The 19092-nt window shown below is 38.0% G+C and overlaps 1 protein-coding gene across 1 annotated transcript; it reads right to left on the reverse strand.

Annotated features, from left to right (window-relative positions):
- Positions 1-343: 343 nt before the first annotated feature.
- On the reverse strand, positions 344-8415 carry LOC109071454 (nuclear receptor subfamily 2, group E, member 1). Its single transcript, XM_042746225.1, has 9 exons — positions 7644-8415; positions 4114-4259; positions 3605-3692; positions 2828-3063; positions 2553-2699; positions 2316-2412; positions 2046-2195; positions 1793-1898; positions 344-1653 (listed from the first exon to the last, which is right to left on the reverse strand). Exons 1-9 carry the CDS (start codon positions 7699-7701, stop codon positions 1491-1493), a joined length of 1191 nt encoding a protein of 396 aa, XP_042602159.1. The 5' UTR covers positions 7702-8415; the 3' UTR covers positions 344-1490.
- Positions 8416-19092: the final 10677 nt, after the last annotated feature.

Genomic DNA, 19092 nt, shown 5'->3' on the forward strand with positions numbered 1-19092 from the left:
ATTTCACGTCAGAGCAGCCCATTAAAAAGGAACTAGGATAAATTGGATTGAAAGTTGTCATCGCAATCATGTTTCTTTCTATTGTATCTTCTCTATCAAAAAATGAAGATAAAAAAAATGCAATTTGGGCAAAGCCCTTGATTTGTGAAAGAGTGCTTGAAACCCTGAGCCGTGCTAGGCACAGCAACTTCACTCAAGGTCTTAGGGTATTGTATCGGCAATGGTTCAATATGCACTTACGTGCAGACGTGAACCTCTCTGTCCCCGTTTATTACCCCGTTTAGGGTGCAATGGACCTTTTGCAGATTGTAGAAGGAAGCCTTAGAAACCCAGAAAGCAAAAGGAAACATGCATTTGACAGTCGTTGAAGGACCAGGTGATCAATATTCAATATTTATTCTAATATCTTAGAACAACTTTCACAAAAATTATCACTGTACAACGAGAAATGTATTTACAGACTACAAAAGCATATCCAAGTGCTGATCATGGTGACTCTTTTCCAGGGTTAGTAGCTAGTCAAACAAAGGTTTAAAATGGCGACCTCTGACATGGACCTCGGACTGAGCAGAAACAACTTTTTTAAACCTCAATAAAATTACATTTTCAGAGTGGGTGCGCAGAAAACTCACAATGCCGACAGATCTGTATCCAGAGGATTTCGAATGCCCTGCCTGTGAACCCTAATCCTCTGTTAAGGTCACAGGGTGTGGGTGCTGTGGCCTCCCAGTCACCTCAATGGGTAATTATGTGATGCATCAAGTCAGTAATGCTCAGTCCTGCTGCCTTCCTGCAGAGTTTAATTCCAACCTTTCAGCGTACATTTCAAGTAAACCTGATTAGCTGGTTCAAGTGTTTTGATTAAAGTTGGAGCTTCTGCTAGAAGGTAAAACAGGAATGAACTTGCTCTTCAGTTCTGACTCATGGGCCTTTGGTTTTCAGCACTATGTCAAAGGGACAGCGACCTACTTCCCTGCAACATACCTCATGGTTTCTTTTTTTTTTTTCTTTTTTGGTTTTCTTTAAAGTTCTTGTGGACAGCAAAACAGCATTGGTAGTATAAAGGTAGTTGGTCAATTGGACACAATAAAACATCCCGTTTTGAAATGAATGATTGTACATAACCTCACAGACACAAGACTATGAACTAAGATAATTTTGTATTTGAATCTTGATAGAACAGATTAAGCTTGTTAAGTTACTTCCATAAACGAACTTAAATAGATTAAAAGTAAATCAATTAGAAAATTACTGGTTAAACGTTCATTTTTCTTTCTAAGCAGTAAGCTCAACTTGTAGAGATTCAGTCTTTTGTTTGTTTTATAGTTTCCCTGCGTAATAATATCTTGACATTGGTAGAGCTTTGTTCTCCAAACAAGTGCGTGAAGTATCACGTTAGGGTATCTGGTATCATCCACAGCGTCCCAGCGTCCGTGCGAATGCCAAGTTCAAAGATACATCTTGATTTCTTTTCTCTGTCGCTCAGTAGCTCATATATCACTGGATTTGTACATGTCGGAGAGCAGTCGTGTAATGGGCACGTTTCCGATGGTCTTTTTGAAGAACACCTCTTCAATGGTGGATGGACCAACTGAACGTAGAGCAGGCAAGAGCAACAGCAGTTTCCCAAAGCGACACGGCTGAGTGGGGTACCTGGAACGCAACAATTCGTTTTTGTTTTTTAAATAAACCCCACACACACACACACAAAATTAAGTGTTCTAAATTTGCATAATACTCATTTAATGAGCTTTTATAGATTTACCCATGTTTCATTAAGTAATGGCTGTACCTGGTGTGGATGTAGCTGTTTAGAGTAAGCTGGGCTTCGTCCTGAAGCGCTGCAATGGCACTGGCGTTGCGAAAGCTCCTCAATTCCGAACCACTGTGCGTTGGAACTGCAAGGACGGAAAAAAGACCAGCATGTTTGTTCAGAGCTACCGTCTGGCCATGTAGAGAAGGTTTCTGTAGGCATCATTATTAATAATAGCTATATTTAGCTTTGATAGGTATGGTGTATTTTAATTTATTTTCTCGAACCCCACCTGCTTTAAAGGTGACGATGCACTTGAGGCACGCGAACTCCGTAGCGTCCAGTCTTAATTGTCTGAAGCGCGTCACGACCTCCTGCAGCGCCTGGATTTCTGCGATGATTTTGTTTAGCCTCTGGGAATCTGTGTTCTCGGTGTTCATTCCTATTCGCGAAAAACACAGAACATTTGACTTGTATGTTGGATGTTATTGTATTTTTACAAAACGTGGCGTCAAATACGTAAATCTTAGGAGTGGGTTACGTGTTGTATGGCCTAGGCTACCTGAAACAGCTAGGAGAGTGCTGGAGTCCACTGGAATGGCCCACTGCGCTATGCCCAACACGAACAGTTCCCTCCAAGCGTCTTCTAAAAGGATCAACTGCAAAAAAAAATGACTAATGAGTTAATGACTATAAATAAAACATCTAGCATTTCCGTTTGGTTTCATACTTAATGACATGTATATTTATCCTAATCTGTGTAAAATTAAACCTTATGATAATATTAACACTTGTTTACCTGGTCCGGTAGAGGGAGTGTGGAGAAGGCCGGAACACTCTTGGCCCATTTAATGCTCATGAAGAGCAGGCGCGCGGCTGATTCGCACACAGACTCAGTCGCCACTTCATACAGGAACATGGGATTGCCGCTAACTTCATGAGGATACTGAAAAGTGATTTACATTATCATAGAAAATAAGCGGGGTAATTCAGCGTATGTTTTAGTGAAGTTCATATAAATCTGCAATTCGTTCATTTAAACTAGGCTACACTGTTCTGAAGGAACATGTTTACCTTCGGTGTGGGTTGGGCGAGTCCCACGATGGCCTGTCGTTCCGGTGTGCTTGTGACCGTGTTTAACTCCAGATTGTGAGGTTCCAGCTGCGTGACTGTAGTGAAAAACGGCGGCCCAGGGATAGACGTGGATGGGAAATGTGTCGACGAACCGTTCACCTCTTTATGCCCTCGGAAATACAGTGCCACCTGCTTTCGAATGGTTGAAGTCCTCGGTCCTCTCTCGTGCTGCACGGCTGTAGTGATGTAAGGATCAGTGACGTGAGACATAAGCGTTCTCATATAAAGCAGAAATCGCTTAAAAATGTGTCTAGAAACGTGTCAAATTAATTATTTGTTCTCGTTGGATTCATACATTTTAGAAAAACGTTTGTAGCATTTTCTATATAGCATAATTTAATGATTTAATGAAACTGTAAATAATTTGGCTACTTGCATCTTGAAGACACAAAACACAAAAGTGCACAGCTACTATTTCTTTTCTACAAATATCTTGAATATAAATAAGCTACTTTAATTAGGATTAGCTACATTTGACCTTTTTTACAAAAAAAAGTTTTATTCAATGAAGTCTTGTGGTCCATGGGAATCTCTCTATCGTTCACTTTAAAATGTTAATAATATATATAGAGAGAGAGATAGAGAGAGCTTTAATCGTCTGCCTCTGTCAAAGGGGGTTATATGCATTGTAGAGGATAGAGACAAATATCTTTGTTATATCTAAAAAAAAAAAAATGTAAGTATAAAAACACAAATGTAGGCCTATTTACTACTTACCATCTTTATTCATATTCACTTCTAGACACTTTTTCAAGCGACAGGCGCGGCACTGATTTCTGTGTGTCTTGTCTACTGGACAGCCGCCCTGAGGAATAAAAAGAGGAAGGAATAAGGAAATGCAGTTCAGTTTCGTTTAGCTGCAATGGCAGAAAAACAGCGTCTTCTGCTATATGCTCCACTGGTCTCCACTCCACTGGTATGTGGGAATGGCAGAGTAATGACGGCTATTGACTCGCTCCCCCGCCGCACGGCCAATAGTCTCATTCCCGCCTACCGCTCTCCAAATCCACCCATTCCTGCCGGTGCGTTAGATTGGATTACACCTGTTACACTAGACGGGGCAAAGGGCCCTCAAAGGCACGGGAGGGGGCTCACTTCTGGGATAATCTTTCAATTATGAAAATCACTGGAGGTGTAATCTAGTCCTTAGACGCGCTTGCTTAGATCAAATTAGCTGAAGCTGTTATGGTTCACACACATCGCGGTAATTGATTAGTATAGCTCACCTGTGTGCCAGATTTGCAGACATACGTTCTGTTTCTCCTTATGCTCCTCTTGAAAAATCCCGAGCAGCCATCACACGCATAAACACCGTAGTGCTTCCCAGAACTTCGGTCTCCACACACTTTACATGGAATGTCCAGAATCCGACCTAACAGAGATAGAAAAAACAGAATTGATTTAAGGGGGAAAGCCACCCTGTTGGAGACTTCAGTTTTTTTTATATTAAATATTGACAAATGTTTTGTAAAATTAGATTATTCATAAGGTTTTGAAGATTTGTCTATGATAGGTTTTTTTTTATATAATATAATAGTTATGGTTTTAATATATAATATAGCTAAAAGTTTTTTTTATTAGGCTATTTGCAAAGGGTGGGAGCTGATCATCTTGATGGAAGGCTTGAACCTCCGAAAGGACGTCCGAACAAAAAGTTGGGGGATTTCAAATGTACTTAGTCTATTCTTTCCCTAATTTTGTATACGTTTAGTTAAGTTTATGATTACAAGTTAGGCCGAGCTCATATGTCCACCTGGCGATAAATAGACACTATAGCGAACAAAAATCGCTATGTGGAGGTAACCATGGCAACTGTAGACTTCTCGTGCGCTTTCGTTCAGGTTTAATTTCTTGCGGTTCACCAATAAAACAGAAGAAGACTACTTTTATTATTAATCATTTTACTTAACTGTGACCCGCAAAACGCATTCATTTTGTTTAAAACTATAATAGGACCCAAAATAAAAAAAATAGCGTAAGATGTACCCTAAAATTCCAACAGACTGCGCCTGGTAATTTTCTAGAGAAATTCCCGTGAAAGTCATTGTATAATTTGCACATTTGCCCTACAAATCGTGCTCAATGTTGTTAAAGGACACACCTTTAATGTGTCTGTCCATAGGAATGTGTAAACCATAGGCCTACGTTGAGAGCGCATTAGTGGGAAGCGTCATATCGCAGGTCCCGTAAAACAATGTTCAGTTGACGCGCACAATGGCGACATTAGGGAGAGTGTTAACTTAATGATTTCCCCATTGAGCCTCGTCTGACTGGCCTGGTCTCGACAAGCTGCCAACCCCGCTTCATAATGAAGCTCGACAACTGCTTTCTTCGCGCCGTCTATAGGCTCGCGGATTAGGGAGTGACACGGGAGAGGAGAATAATACGCACCAGCGCGTTTCAGCGACTCAAATGAAGTGTATGCAAATGAACTTGGAGTAAATGAAAATTGTGATTTTTCTTGTGTGTGCAGAACACTTTTTCTTCTGTATTTAAGTCTGTCAATAGAGGTATATTTGCATGTATATGAGGGAGTCGTTTAGAGAAACGGCTATGTAATTACACTGACATATGTCCACCTGCTCATTGATTTTCCAGTGACCCGTTAAAAAGGGTAGCATGGGAATTCGGATATAGACCGGTAACGACTGAGAAGGAAAACGACTTCATGCACTGTGACTTCTTAAAACAAGAAAAGGAAGAAAAAACGATGCTGCATTTTAATGTAAAAACACATTTCTGTTCTGTGCATGCCAGATGTTCCTCGTATAGGCTAGGTCCTTTCAGAAATTATAATGGTGTTTTGTTACAGGCTTTTGGTGTTGAAGATTTGCATGTGTGCGTAAATAGTCTTATTTTCAAATTTAAGAACAGTGCGAAACTTTCATTTAAAAGTCTTGACAACAGTGCAGATCAATTGAATATTTAATTTTTATATGCTTGTATTTTGCATGACTTAATAAAGAGAACATCTCTTGTGATAGAGGCAACTTGTTGCTTTTGTATCGGAGTCGTTTTGAAACTTGAAAAGTTCTCCACAATTACACTTTTTTTCCCCCCAGATGATAAAGTGCTTGAAGCTAGAACGCCTGCTTTTTCAAGTGCATTTACAAATTCTGTTTTGATTAAGAATTTTTGTTTCTGGGATTTTTATGCCTATTTATGTGGTTAATAAAGCCATTAAACCAGACAGCTTTTATTTCAATCATAGCATGATTTGACAACACTCACACTGGAACGCTGGTAAGAAACTCATATGAATTGAAGGCGGATTTGTTTTAGAGAAGGGAACACGTCTTTAACTTTCCACGGCGGGGGTCCCAGTCTGTTGCATTGTGCGCAGTAATTGTTTAAAGACATATGGCATATTTCATTACTGTAATCAGCATCAACCCTGGGACCTGCAGCACTGGATTACGTGCAGTTGTGAGAAAATCTAAACTTAATGGGCCTTCGACCACCCAAACAGTACCGCAATTTCACCCCTGTAAAACAAGAGAGTAAAACAAATATGTGTGTGTGTGTGTGTGTGTGTATAATACTCGTGTGAATATTAAATATTAACTGAGTTTTATTTTATTTTATTTTTTTTTTAGTTTACACCTGAGTCAAATAGTCTACATGTAAATTGTCGTCAAAAAGTTTTTTTGGGGTAGCCATTCAAAATAATGAACGAAAAGTTTAGGCCTCAACGGAATTAATTCACTTGTTCACCGGTGAAAATTTCATAGTTATAAAAAATTCATTATAAAATTCTAGGATAGATTTAAAAATTGTGTTAAATCTAAAAATGTTAATTTTTGTTATTTAGAAATCATTACTCAGTGTGCTTTAAAAACAGTGATTGGGTTACCTTATTTTCTTTGCCTTTCACTTGAATTAATTGTATTGCCTTTTTCACTTTTATTTGAAGTTACTTAAACTTTTAAAAACCTTTAACACTATTTGTGTTTTTCATTTTCAGTTAAGCCTAATGTAAAAAGTCTAATAGAGGCTCACTTTTTTTTTATCACCACAAGCGTATTACAGGCATATCACACTCAGTATTGCATATTTCAAGAAATGTTCCCAGTTAGACAATTCTGAGAATTTTATCTGCAAGTGTAAAATAACCAAATGACAGAAAACATTTATAATAGATGAATTTCAGGGCACTTACATTCTTGTTACCTTAAAATGAATTGAAAGTCAAAAGAATGCATAATAAGGAAAACTCAGCAGATCTGCTTTGATGACACATTATGGATAGTTAACGCATACCTTAGGACCACATTTTGATATTTTAGAACTGTACAGGCTTGTTTCTCATAATTATTATTCGATTTTTAGAGTCTCAATGTGCACGCACAACTTATTTGCAAAGCGTAAAGGGGGGATAAGGCTGTCAGAACATTCAGCCGCGTAACAGCATCACTAAATGCGAACTTATGTAAGATTTTATGCATTTATTTATTTTCTTGCATTTTCACAACTAAGATGTATACAAAGAATGATTTATAGAGTGTTTTGCCTTGTTTGTTTTGGGCTGTCTTGCTATCAGTCTAAGAGGTACAAGCAACAATTTGACAGCATGTAAACATTTCGATTTGCGTTTGACAGCTCTTTTGAGTTTACGTGATTTTTGTCATCTTAACCCACAGGCAATAATTTCACTTTCACTTATTTCGTAAACAAAAAGAGACTGCGTTTTTGCTTTGCCATCACGCTATTCTAACAACATGCATGTCTCGAAAGTAAAGAAAGACGATCTACTCACTGGATTTGACATTTAAAATATCCAGACAACCACTTGTTGAACCAGTAGGCTTGCTCATGTTGAAGACCTCTGCTCCAAGAAAACTGCGTTGAAAAGTTACACTTTTCAGGCCCAGGGGAGTCTTAACACTTTTGACGTGGTTTTAAAAATTACAAGCACGAATTTAACATCCGGTTTGCTGTGGACAACTGGTCCTCTGCTGTCTGTTGGAGTATTCTTTGGTTGAGTCCAAGTCGCTCCTCTTGTTTTTCAGCAAATAGAATCCAGATTTCCTTTGACTGTTGACTGATGCGATGGATGCAGCCCTACAGACAAAATATGCCCAAACCGGTCCCTGGTCTCTCAGCGCCACGGAAACTTGGTGCAACTAATGGAAACACCCTGGAGCTTAAGCCAGCACTGTACAACATGAGCTGGGAAATGTGTCTCAGCCCGGAGCCTTGGTGAGTGACTTTGTGATGTGTACCGTCAGATTAAAGGTTTGGTAATATGTATGAGATGTATTAGAGTAGGAGGGCGGGAGAGAGAGAGAGGGAGGAAGGGTAGGAGGAGAGCCCAACTTCCTTTGACCACTTAGCTTTTCCCTGCCTTCTGCTTCAACTCCTGCTCGCGCATGACGTCACGGGGACGGATGAAGTGATATTCCATACACAGTGAGTCAGACACTGTCACAGGCTAATGGTGCGCTCTATAGGAATTGATTAGGATCAGCAAGGCTGTTTAAATGGCCGAATCAAACGTTTGCCACTGATTAGAAACACATTTCCATCCTCAGAGAGTTCAGTGACCTAACTGCTCCCAGACCGAGAAAAACAGTTTAAAGCATTCTATTTAAATAACCCTTAGAAACATGATCACTTTTTCTTTTTGCAACGAACTAACTTTGTGTCGCGCTTCCCCGGATCCTTCCTTCGCGCGCGTGCACCTGTTGCTTTGGTAGAATGACTGCAGGAAAGAGATCGAGCCCAAAGTGTTTCACATCGCTCTCTCATCTTGCCAGGTTTTCACGCACGGCTTGAAAATTAGAGGATTTGTTTGTAAGTGTATATTTGTTGCATTTTAAGAGTGAATCAACAGGTAAATATGGCTTATGTTATGATTACTACTATATAAATGTTGCTGGCTTGTGATAAATGTGTATTTAACACTGTAATTTGTTCAAATGCACGTCGAAATCTAATTCAAAATCTAAATGTACACATCATCATTTGTTATATTTATAGATCTATACTTAAAATATTTATTTAGGTTTTAGATGGGCAACATTTTCTTTCTTTGTATAGCTTACTATTGTGTATGTAAAATAAAACTTTCAACTTTAGAAAAAAAAAATTAATTAGCCTTAAATGAATTGTATCTTTTGCACTGCTCATAATTTAAACAAACCTCTTGTATGCAACGTCTCTTTGTCGTGTGGGGCGCGAAGTTAATTTTTATTTATGAGACCCAGCCTAAATAAATAAACAGTTCTATAATGATTTTACGTCTATGTATTTAGATTTACCTATACTCTAATGAGCTCTATATGAAATATATATATATATATATATATATATATATATATATATATATATATATATATATATATATATATATATATATTGTACTAGCCTTAAATGCTGAATGCATTTCACCACAGACTCGGTTAAATAGCTTATAAGTGGAAACAAAACAGGAAAAAGCCGTAAAATCAAGTGCGCGCCGTGTTTTAGAGGGGACACATGCGTGCGATTTTCCCTCGTGGACTGGGAGAATCACAACTGTACCCCTTTGAGAGTGTGCGCAATGACATCTTGACCTTAACAGCGTGCCGTGTTGTGGCCGCCGCCAGCAGACACCCATATTTTAGGTTTAATTATGAACATTCCCACGGTAGCTCGGGGCCATATGAGCCCTAAATCTCGGTCTAAACGTGGCGAACGGGGGCGTATCTAATCGCAATTAGTGATTGTCATGTCCTCCTTTAAACGGTGTTCTCAGAGCACTGAAAAGAAATTAGGATTTTTGACAGGTGAATGACTGCACATTCAAATGTGCGTTTTTCAGGACCTTATGAGCCAGACTGAGAAAAACAGTGTCACAGTAAGACCTATATCTCTTTGGGCATCACCAGCAAACTCTAGGCCATGAGTGATTAAATCAAAATGATTCTGAGTGTAATAACTTTTAGATAGCCTATATGATATGTTAAGAGCATCATGTTCATTTTAAAAAATGCATGCATATGATTGTGGACAAATCAGACTTTTTTCTGTCCCGTCTCTCTTTTTCTTTCTCATTTCCCATTTTCTCTATCTGTGTGTTTATATGTGTGTGTATCTGTGTGTGTGTCTTAGGGGTGGGGTGGTCTGCTCGTAGTAATCTGCTTAACTCGCCCTAATCCTGTCATTCATAGATAGTCTTTACACAAACATAACCAACATCATGGTTGCCCCCGGCTGCTTGCTTTCACTTTTTGTGCTTGTGACTCTCCTCTCAATAACAGTCAATGAAAATCTCTGACAAAGAACCATCTGATTGTGTATCTAGTTGTTGGCTTGACAGAATCAGTATGCAACTGCTTACTTAGCCCTTAAAGTGGAGAGGGACAGCAACACCATCTCTTATCCTTAACCACTCCTGTAACAGCATGTTGGAGATGTTGCAAAAGACTTTTCTGTGTTGGCACTTTGGAGGAGGCAGAATCAAATCAGAAAAAAGTTGCGGATTGCTGATGACACTTTCAGTGCACTTCTGTTCCTGACTTATAGAGAAAGAAACTACTATCAAATGAAGATGGGAACATAAATTTTCAATTTTCAAAATTATGAATTAATATATTTTTTAAAAATGGAAGAAATAAATTGATATTACATACAAAAAAACACCTGAGTAGCCTCTTAGTCTCAACGACAACTTGTGTTTTCTTTCTAACCCTTAAATCACTGATGCAAATCGATCAAACCATACATTTCTTAATTCAAAACTGAAAATTAATTACTAAATTAAAGAATTAAAAACTGACCTCTTATTTTTGGGCCACTAAGAAAAAAGAAACAGTTTTATTTAATAATTTTAACTGAGGTATACACAAAACATGTTTTCTTAAAACCACGCATGTCCATCTATATGTGTATGGTCTATAGAATATTTGTTTCTGTACAAATCTTTTATTATTTTTTATTTATTTATTTATTTATTTATTTATTTATTTATTTATTTTTACCAGAAATCACTGATTGAATACTCAAAAAAAAAAAAATTATTTATAAATAGAAGAGGGTTTTTTTGTATTATTTTTAGATAATATCTGCAATTCAGATTTTTTTTAAAACTTTTTTTTTTTTCACTTTACAGCTAACAATCCATATCCATTAACTTTTCTAGAATTAGACAGCTAACGTTTCCCTGGTAATTGAATATATATCTTTAAATCTTTAAATGCTGAGTTTAGGATTGAATATAATAACATTAGCAATTTCAAAACTATTATTGCAGATTGGTATGCAATAATGTTTGTACAGAGAAATTCGGATTGGATAGTCCATATAGTATTTTAAGGAAAATTATATTTTAATAAATATAAATGTATATCTTCCCATAGCAAGTATGATGTATGGATAATCATCATCTTAATCATTTTCTTGTTCTTTCAGTTACTGTAAAATGAACCCCATATTTCACCCTTTGATAAACCTTTTGGATTCACATACACAGATGTTTTAATATTAAAGAGACCTGACAGCAAATTGAATTATATACATACAAACACACATTCCATGTGTTAGCGATAACCGTATTCATTTCATCTTGCACCTTACATGAGGTTAGACTGTCACACATACATTTCTCCACACACCTCTAGTATTTTCCCATTATGCTGCCTACATTTCCAAAATATAATAATAGTAATAAAGGCCGAATACAACCTTGCCCTGTCTAACTGGCAGGTCGATGGATGCTTTCTGACAAATCTATTTGGGGCAAATTGTCAGTGAGAAACTTCCGCCTGAGCTGGCCCGGACAAAACTGGCTGTTGGACGGACTAAATCCTACTGCAGGAGGGTCGGGACAATGGGCTCTGAATGTGTTGATGTGCTGGCAGTGGCTTGGGTCTGACAATGGCCGGATTAATTGGTCCCTTGGCTGACTGATTTGAGATGGCTTCACTCGGGTCCTCTCCATGGGGAGCCCCATTGTCCTTCTCCTGATTCCCACTTTTCACAAACTCCAAACAAAAGTCAATTTCTTTCTCAAGGGGGTTTGGGAGAAGAGGAGAAATATCGAGACCTCGTGGTTCGGCTTCGCGAGAGGTGACTTTAAAAGAGAGCTCCTTTCTCCCCTCATCGTCTAAGTTTTTAAATGGATGACTTAACTCATTCCGTTTCCCTTTCTGTCTGCCCTCCCTCTCTTTAAGACCCAGAGCTCCTCCCGAGACTTAGAGGTGTTATCGTCAGTGGGACAGGAGAGAGGCACCTGTTGCGAGTGCTAGCAGGCCGGGCTGAGGAGCTCGCTCTCATTAATATTAAAACGTCAGAGATGCCATCATGTTGCTGCGCTGAAATCGGTCTGATGTTGCCCCCCCCGACCCGGCTCCCTGGGGATCGACTCTCCGCTTCCACAGTCACTCATGAAGGGCACCCCCTCTACCCTCTCTCGCTGCCTGTCTCTTTTTTCTGTCCTCTCATTATCATTCTGCTTTTTTGAAAGGCCTCGTTAACAAATTATGACAGCTGGCTAAAGAGGCTTTAGCCGTTCACACCATTTCGGCAAACAGTTTAGGGGCACGAAATGACAAACATTATTCTGCTGTGACATCAACTTTCTTCTACTTGTTTGCGCTCTCTTATTTGTCTCTTCAGGTGACGGTTCATCAATGGCATATTTCATAGAAATGATTTGCTGCCAAAGCTCATCACATCAATTGATGGCTTTTATTTGATTTGATTTATTTTATATTTTTGACTTTTCTTTATATATTGATTTTGCTTTTTGTTGTCATATGTGCAGTAACAATGAAAGAATTGGTTATGCTTGTATGTTCCGTGTCCTGAATTCATTTTAATTGAAAAAAATTTAATAATACATTAAATTCTATAATATAAAATATATTATTAATATATTAAATAATATATTTTTAAATTGTTAAAATAATCCTCTGTCTCTCTCTCTCTCTCTCTCTCTCACTTACACACACACACACACAAACACACACACACTTTTTGTCACTTTTAATTCTGTAGTGATTTGTAGAATACAGATTGTGTCAATGCAGCCTGGTAACACTACAATAAGATCCCTATAGTTAATGTTAGTTAATGCATTAGCTAATGCAACTATGAATTAGCAATACATTTGTTATATTTACTATTCATATTTTTTAATATTAAATAAAAATACAGCTGTTCATTTTTTAGTTTAGCTTAATTAAATATGAACAAATGCAACTTTTTAATAAATTTTAATGAGTAAATCTTGTAATCATCTTTCAGAAATTTGTTTTTTTGTTAGATAATGTTAATGTAGTTAACCAATGCCGACAAATAAAACCTTATTGTAAGGTGTTACCAAAATCAAGTAAAAAGTATCTTTTTTTTCCTACTAACCATTATGTAAATATGTCCAGCAAAAATTATTTCATATAAAAAACAAATGAAATAAAAAATATTTTATAGACTTTGATCATTTGATACATTTGTCAAGCTCACTTGTGCACCTTTTGTTTTATTTTGACATACATGCAATACAGTAATTAGCTACTGAATGAATATAGAGAAGTAAAATAATAATTCAAAGGTAAATTCAGTTACAAAACATATGTATTTATCTATCTATTTTAAACTTTTAACTTGTCAAAACAAAATCATTATTAGCTGTCATAATCCTCTGGTCTTGTGAATTTCATATGTACATGTCCAATCAGTTATGGAAACGATTATTATGTAATAATACATTTTACAGACTTAACAACTAATTCAGTTAAAAATGTATTGAAGTAGCTTATTATTGTATTTTATTCATTTTAGACTAGCAAAGTTTGGTCTTTGGGCCACCCAATGACAGTAAAGGTCAGAGAGAGCTGAAATAGCTGATGTTTTGATGCTTAAGCTGTCCTCAGTGACTGTGGGAAGATCACACCCTACTCATTACAAGAGGAGGCTTGGATTTTGGGATCAGACAGAGGGTGTAGAGGGAGGGGAGGTGAGACGATATCGGAGCTGGAGCTGGGGTGGGGTGGAGGGGGGTCATTTTTAGGTGTAACTGATGGATTCATTGTTTTCCCAAAGAGTGATTTGTGTTGTTGTTTCTATTCATTCTCCACGATCAGCTTTATCTTCATTAAGCTCGATATTAATGTGTTACATTTACGTGAACTGCATCCTTCACCACGACTATCTCCATTGAAAGAGATAATAAAGCCAAATATGTCCATGTTTCAAACTTTGAATTTCTCGTCTTCCTAGTGAGAAATGCTAATCATACAGTTGCCAGACAGACCAGAAAGGTTTTTCCCCCAAACTCAGACTTTCTCAAAAGGTTCAAACACAAATGGTACACAGAAGACTGGCCCTTGCCCCTCACTCCTTAGACCCCAAACTATCATTCATAACCTTTCTGCGTCGCTCCGAAAAGGAAAAGAGGAGAGGAGAGAGGGAGGGGAGAGGAGGACTGTGGGGAGGACCATGAACGCTTATTTAAAAAGACTTCCTTTATTGGACCATGTGCAGGCAGTTCACTCACAAAGGCCTTAAATAGGATATTTTCTGTTCCCTATAGTTGCTTTCCCTTTTAAGTGCCGAGGCAAAAAAAAAAAGTAAGTTTACAACTCCTCTCACAATGAAGCTCTTCACTCCCAGGTTGCTGAGACCCGGGCTGACCTGGGAAAGTTAATTAGGAGGCCAACAATGAGCGAGCCCGAGCAAAATACCTCGCCTCTCCTCCAGCCAAAGATGTCATCCATTAATTAGGCAAATCTTTAAGGTGGGCTTATTGAATTTACAGAAAGGCCGCAGTTTGGGCGGGCCGCGCATGGCCGCAATCAGGCCCTCGCCCCAAACAATGCCTTCTCCTGGTTAAGGAAAAAGGGAGGGGATTGGTGGAAGCAGAGGAGGAAGAGAAAGAGAAGGAGGGGAAAAAGGAGAGGGAGAAAAAGAAACGTATGGCTTGCAGAGCCTCAATGGGAATAAGGACGGGGAGATTCACAGGGGCTTGGGGGGCATGCTTCAGCGATGATGTCATGCAAAGGCAACCTGGGGGCTTGGGAAGAGTGGGAAGGAGTGCGTTGGGGGGGCCACTCAAAGTTAACATGGCTGCATCTGGGCCAAAGCCTCCTCTCTAAAGGAGCAAAATGCATACGCACCCCTGCTGATCAGAGCCGGCTTTCACCTGGCATCTGCGTTCCACCACGGCTGGATTTGCCTCAATGCGTTACCGTGATCAATTCATGAGCGGTTATGCATTTCGTTTCAGATCAATATTAGTATCGGACTTTTTATTTGTGTATTGTTACATTCCAGAATGACTGTTGGCTTGGCAATCCATCATAGTTGAATAATTTCATCTATACTGGAATGGTTGCTCTGTTTACGCAATTATTTGTGACAATTGTCATGAAAATTTTAATATGCATTAAATATTAACGGAGACAGACTGTTTCCATTTGTCAAATATGTTTTCAGCAAATATTTTCAGTTGAAATAATTGCATAATATTACTCCTGATGCTTTTTTCTATTTTTACAGAAAAAGGCTAAAAATGCTACAGTAAAAACTGTGGTTAATATTTTCAGTGTAAATGGATTAACATTGCATTATATGTAATTACACTGTAAGATATTGTGAAAAGGACGCAACACATCACATGATTACGTTTTATATAAATAATTGGTAACACTTTAGGGACCAATTCTCACTATTAACTAATTGCTTATTAGCATGCTATTATTAACATACTGGTTGTTTATTAGTACTTATAAAGCACATAATCTTCATAACCATATTCGACATCCCTAATCCTACCAACTATACCTTACTAACTATTAATAAGCAGCAAATTAGGAGTTTATTGAGGCAAAAGTTATAGTTAATGGTTTGTTAATGGCAAAAATTAGAGCTTAAAATAAAGGCTGACAAAATAAATTAGTTTGCTCTCATTGTCATCAGTGTCGAAAAAAACATAAGTGTGTTTTGTGTTACATTTATATTATTCAGTTGTTTATTTTATTATTTTAGTATCATGTGTTACACCATCTATCTGTATTGGCCATTTTTATAAACCTCTATTATCCTGTTGGTTATAAGTACATTTTCAGGTAGGTCAAGTGCCTTGGTATATTAACATTACATAATTGAATGATTTATAAGATGTAGTAAATGCATCAATATGCCATTACATTATACACAAAACATACATTTTAACTGTGAATTTCTGGCAAACACAGCTGCCAATTTCTTTAGAGTGCTGTCATGCAGAAAATAATTTCTGTTGCAGAATTAGATAACAGTTGTCTAACAGTCTTTAAACTGTAAGTCAAGTCTTTGAGTGAAGGCTGAAAGTGCATTAGTAATTAGATCACTTAAGAAAACAGTAAGAATCTCACTAAGATTACACGTCACACAGAAGATAAATTCCATCAGGAACTATATTGTCCTGGCCACATAAAGCCAAGCTGCTCTTTTTATTTGATTAGGACTGATATAAATCACCAAGCAAAGCTTAACTTTGGATTTAATCTTTGTGGGATTTGGTCTGCGTGTTGAGATCTGGCTCTGTAGGAATTTCATTGATTCTGGAATTCCAGGCTTCTCAAACTGAGCCCTGGTGTGGTAAAAGCTAATGCTGACACTTGTACACAGACAAGCAGTATAGTGTGTATAAAGCTTGGTAGGGGGGAGGCTGGGTATCTTTCTGTCCTCCTCTTTGACATGACCGGTCTTTGAGAAAAAAACCCTTCCCTTGAAGGCCATACCCCTTCTCTCATAGTTCATGCTGCTTTAAGGGCACTGACTGGGCTGAGCACTACCTCCCTAAAATACACTCTCCCCCCGGCCGTCCTAATCGGAGGGGCAGATCTATGTGTTTTGTTGCTTGTCAAAAACAATCACTCTTCGGGCCATTACAGTTGCTGCACGTCCTCCTTTAATTGGTGTAACGCACGGAGGAATGAAAGAGAGGGCGGCCCACAAAAGCCGGCTAGTGAATAAGAACCAACTTGCACTGAACTGCTCTTCAGGGCAAAAAAAGTTCATAGTTGGCAACTAACAAGGAGTTGTGGGGGGGTCTTTCATTCAGCGATATCACTTGTAAAACTGCCAGCTCACCAAGCCTTAAAATGTTTTCATTTCTGTCAAGTGTAAATAAAAAATATGATAAATGATATTACATATTGCAGGGAAATTGACTAAGGCTCTTAAAGGTGCCCTTTTCCCTCTTTAAAGAAGTTTTACATAAAGAAATCCATTGCATTTGTAATCTTTATATGATTTATGTTTTTAAAGACTCTGTAAATGAGTAGCCTTATAAAAGCAGTTTTATTTTACATGAAGGGGGTCTCCTAATAGAGGTGGCCATTTTTAGATCACATGACCAGCTGAATGCCATTTGCTTCCATTATTGGACTCTTTGGCTTCATCAGGTAGGCACTTCTTTTGAATCAGTAATACTTTGTGACCATAAAAAAAGGATCCAGCATCAGTTGCCTCACTTCACAGTCATTCACGAATCCTTCCCTGAGGCCTCATGGTCACGGGATAGTAAAGTGTCCATCGGATGCACACCAAATGAATACTATGAATTCGGACATACTACTCTTTTCATATACTGTTTTTTTGCCTACAATATATAAGGGAAGTATGTGATTTCAGATTTCGGTTATAAAAACAATCATGGCTGACTTTTTTCGTTGGTGGACCCAGGCCTCTAGGTGTAACTATAAGCCCAAGATGATAACATAACACACAAAGTCCTAGTCGAAACAAAAAGTGACCTGTAAAATATTGTTAAAATGTTCATGCAGTTTAAGTCCACTTAGTAAACTCTAACTCTTTTTTTCCCAGAGAAAGCTAACTCTAACCACCCCCTTCTCCCTCTCTGATCGTCCTGTGCTGGAGGTTGTCAGCCGAGTTTTATGTCCAGTTCGCTGGAGCTGAAAGAAGTCAGCATCGTGTCTTGTTATGAAACAAGATGTCCTTGCCTTCCGTTCCGGGTGAACGATGCCTGGGGTGACTTGCGTGGAGCGATGGCCTCGCCGTGGCGCTCCACAGAGGCGACCAACAGTGAGGAAGTCAATGCGCCATTGTGTATCGAGTTCACCGGCTACATTTTTGGTAATTATCCCGACTGTTTGATGGAGACTTGGATCTGCAAGCCAAGCGGGCCGACAGTGGAGCACAACACCATCAACAAAGATTAACTTCTTCATGAATGGTCAACATGTCTAGTTGAGAGAGACAAGCTCAAGACATCATTGATTAGTGCTACCAATCAGTTCAAATGTGTATGTTTTCAATAGTAAAACAATTGATACAATCCACATTTTTTTCACAGGGTGAATAAAAACATCATAAGAGACTTGTGCATTTTGAGAAAACACCTATTTCTCTATTAGAGTAAGTTTAATAAAATCCACCAGCATATATGTAGTTGTAAAACTATATTTTTTGTAAAGGTCTAGCCAGAAGCAGAAGTTTAGCCTGTTAGCAGAAGTTGTTTTGCTAAAGCAGAACACAAACTTTCAGGATGTGTCAAACGGCTCTGACATATTATGTTCATTAATCACTATGCTTTTATCAGGTAACATGACATGGCATAATGTTCGGTACCCTTTCAAAAGGTATTAATAAGTACCATTTAGATATATGTCCATTTAAGGTATATGAACCCTTTAGGGGTAAATACGTAATTTGTTTTACTTTTAATGGGGCAACTGTACATCATCTCCCCTTTAAGAGTTGTCTCAGTTTTGTTCTGAATTTTATTGTATTTTATTATTATTATTTTATTTATATATATAATATATATATATATATATATATATATATATATATATATATATATATATATATATATATATATATATATATATATATATATATATAGGACCACCATTTATAGTATGCAAAATGGTGAGGTCCTGGGGCCTCGTGTTTAAAACTCTAGTAGATTTATAAAACCATGCGTAGCCTATGCCAGAACCTGCGCAAAAATCACTTTATAAATCCCAGTCAGCGGAAGATTGTGCGCACGTGCATCTCCACACTGTCTCCTCCCCGAAATAACCATATATGGAGCTTACAACCCCTCGTTTTACTATGCATAACCTCATCTGCATATCATTTCCATGCATATTCCCATTCCCGTGACACGTTTAACGTCAAAGGTACACGACTTAAAGGGATAGTAATCAAACAGTTGGTGGTTGCCATTGACTTCCATAGTAGGAAAAAAATACTATGGAAGTCAATGGGAACCA

The sequence above is a fragment of the Cyprinus carpio genome, chromosome B20, assembly GCF_018340385.1.
Source record: "Cyprinus carpio isolate SPL01 chromosome B20, ASM1834038v1, whole genome shotgun sequence".
NCBI classification, from domain to species: domain Eukaryota; kingdom Metazoa; phylum Chordata; class Actinopteri; order Cypriniformes; family Cyprinidae; genus Cyprinus; species Cyprinus carpio.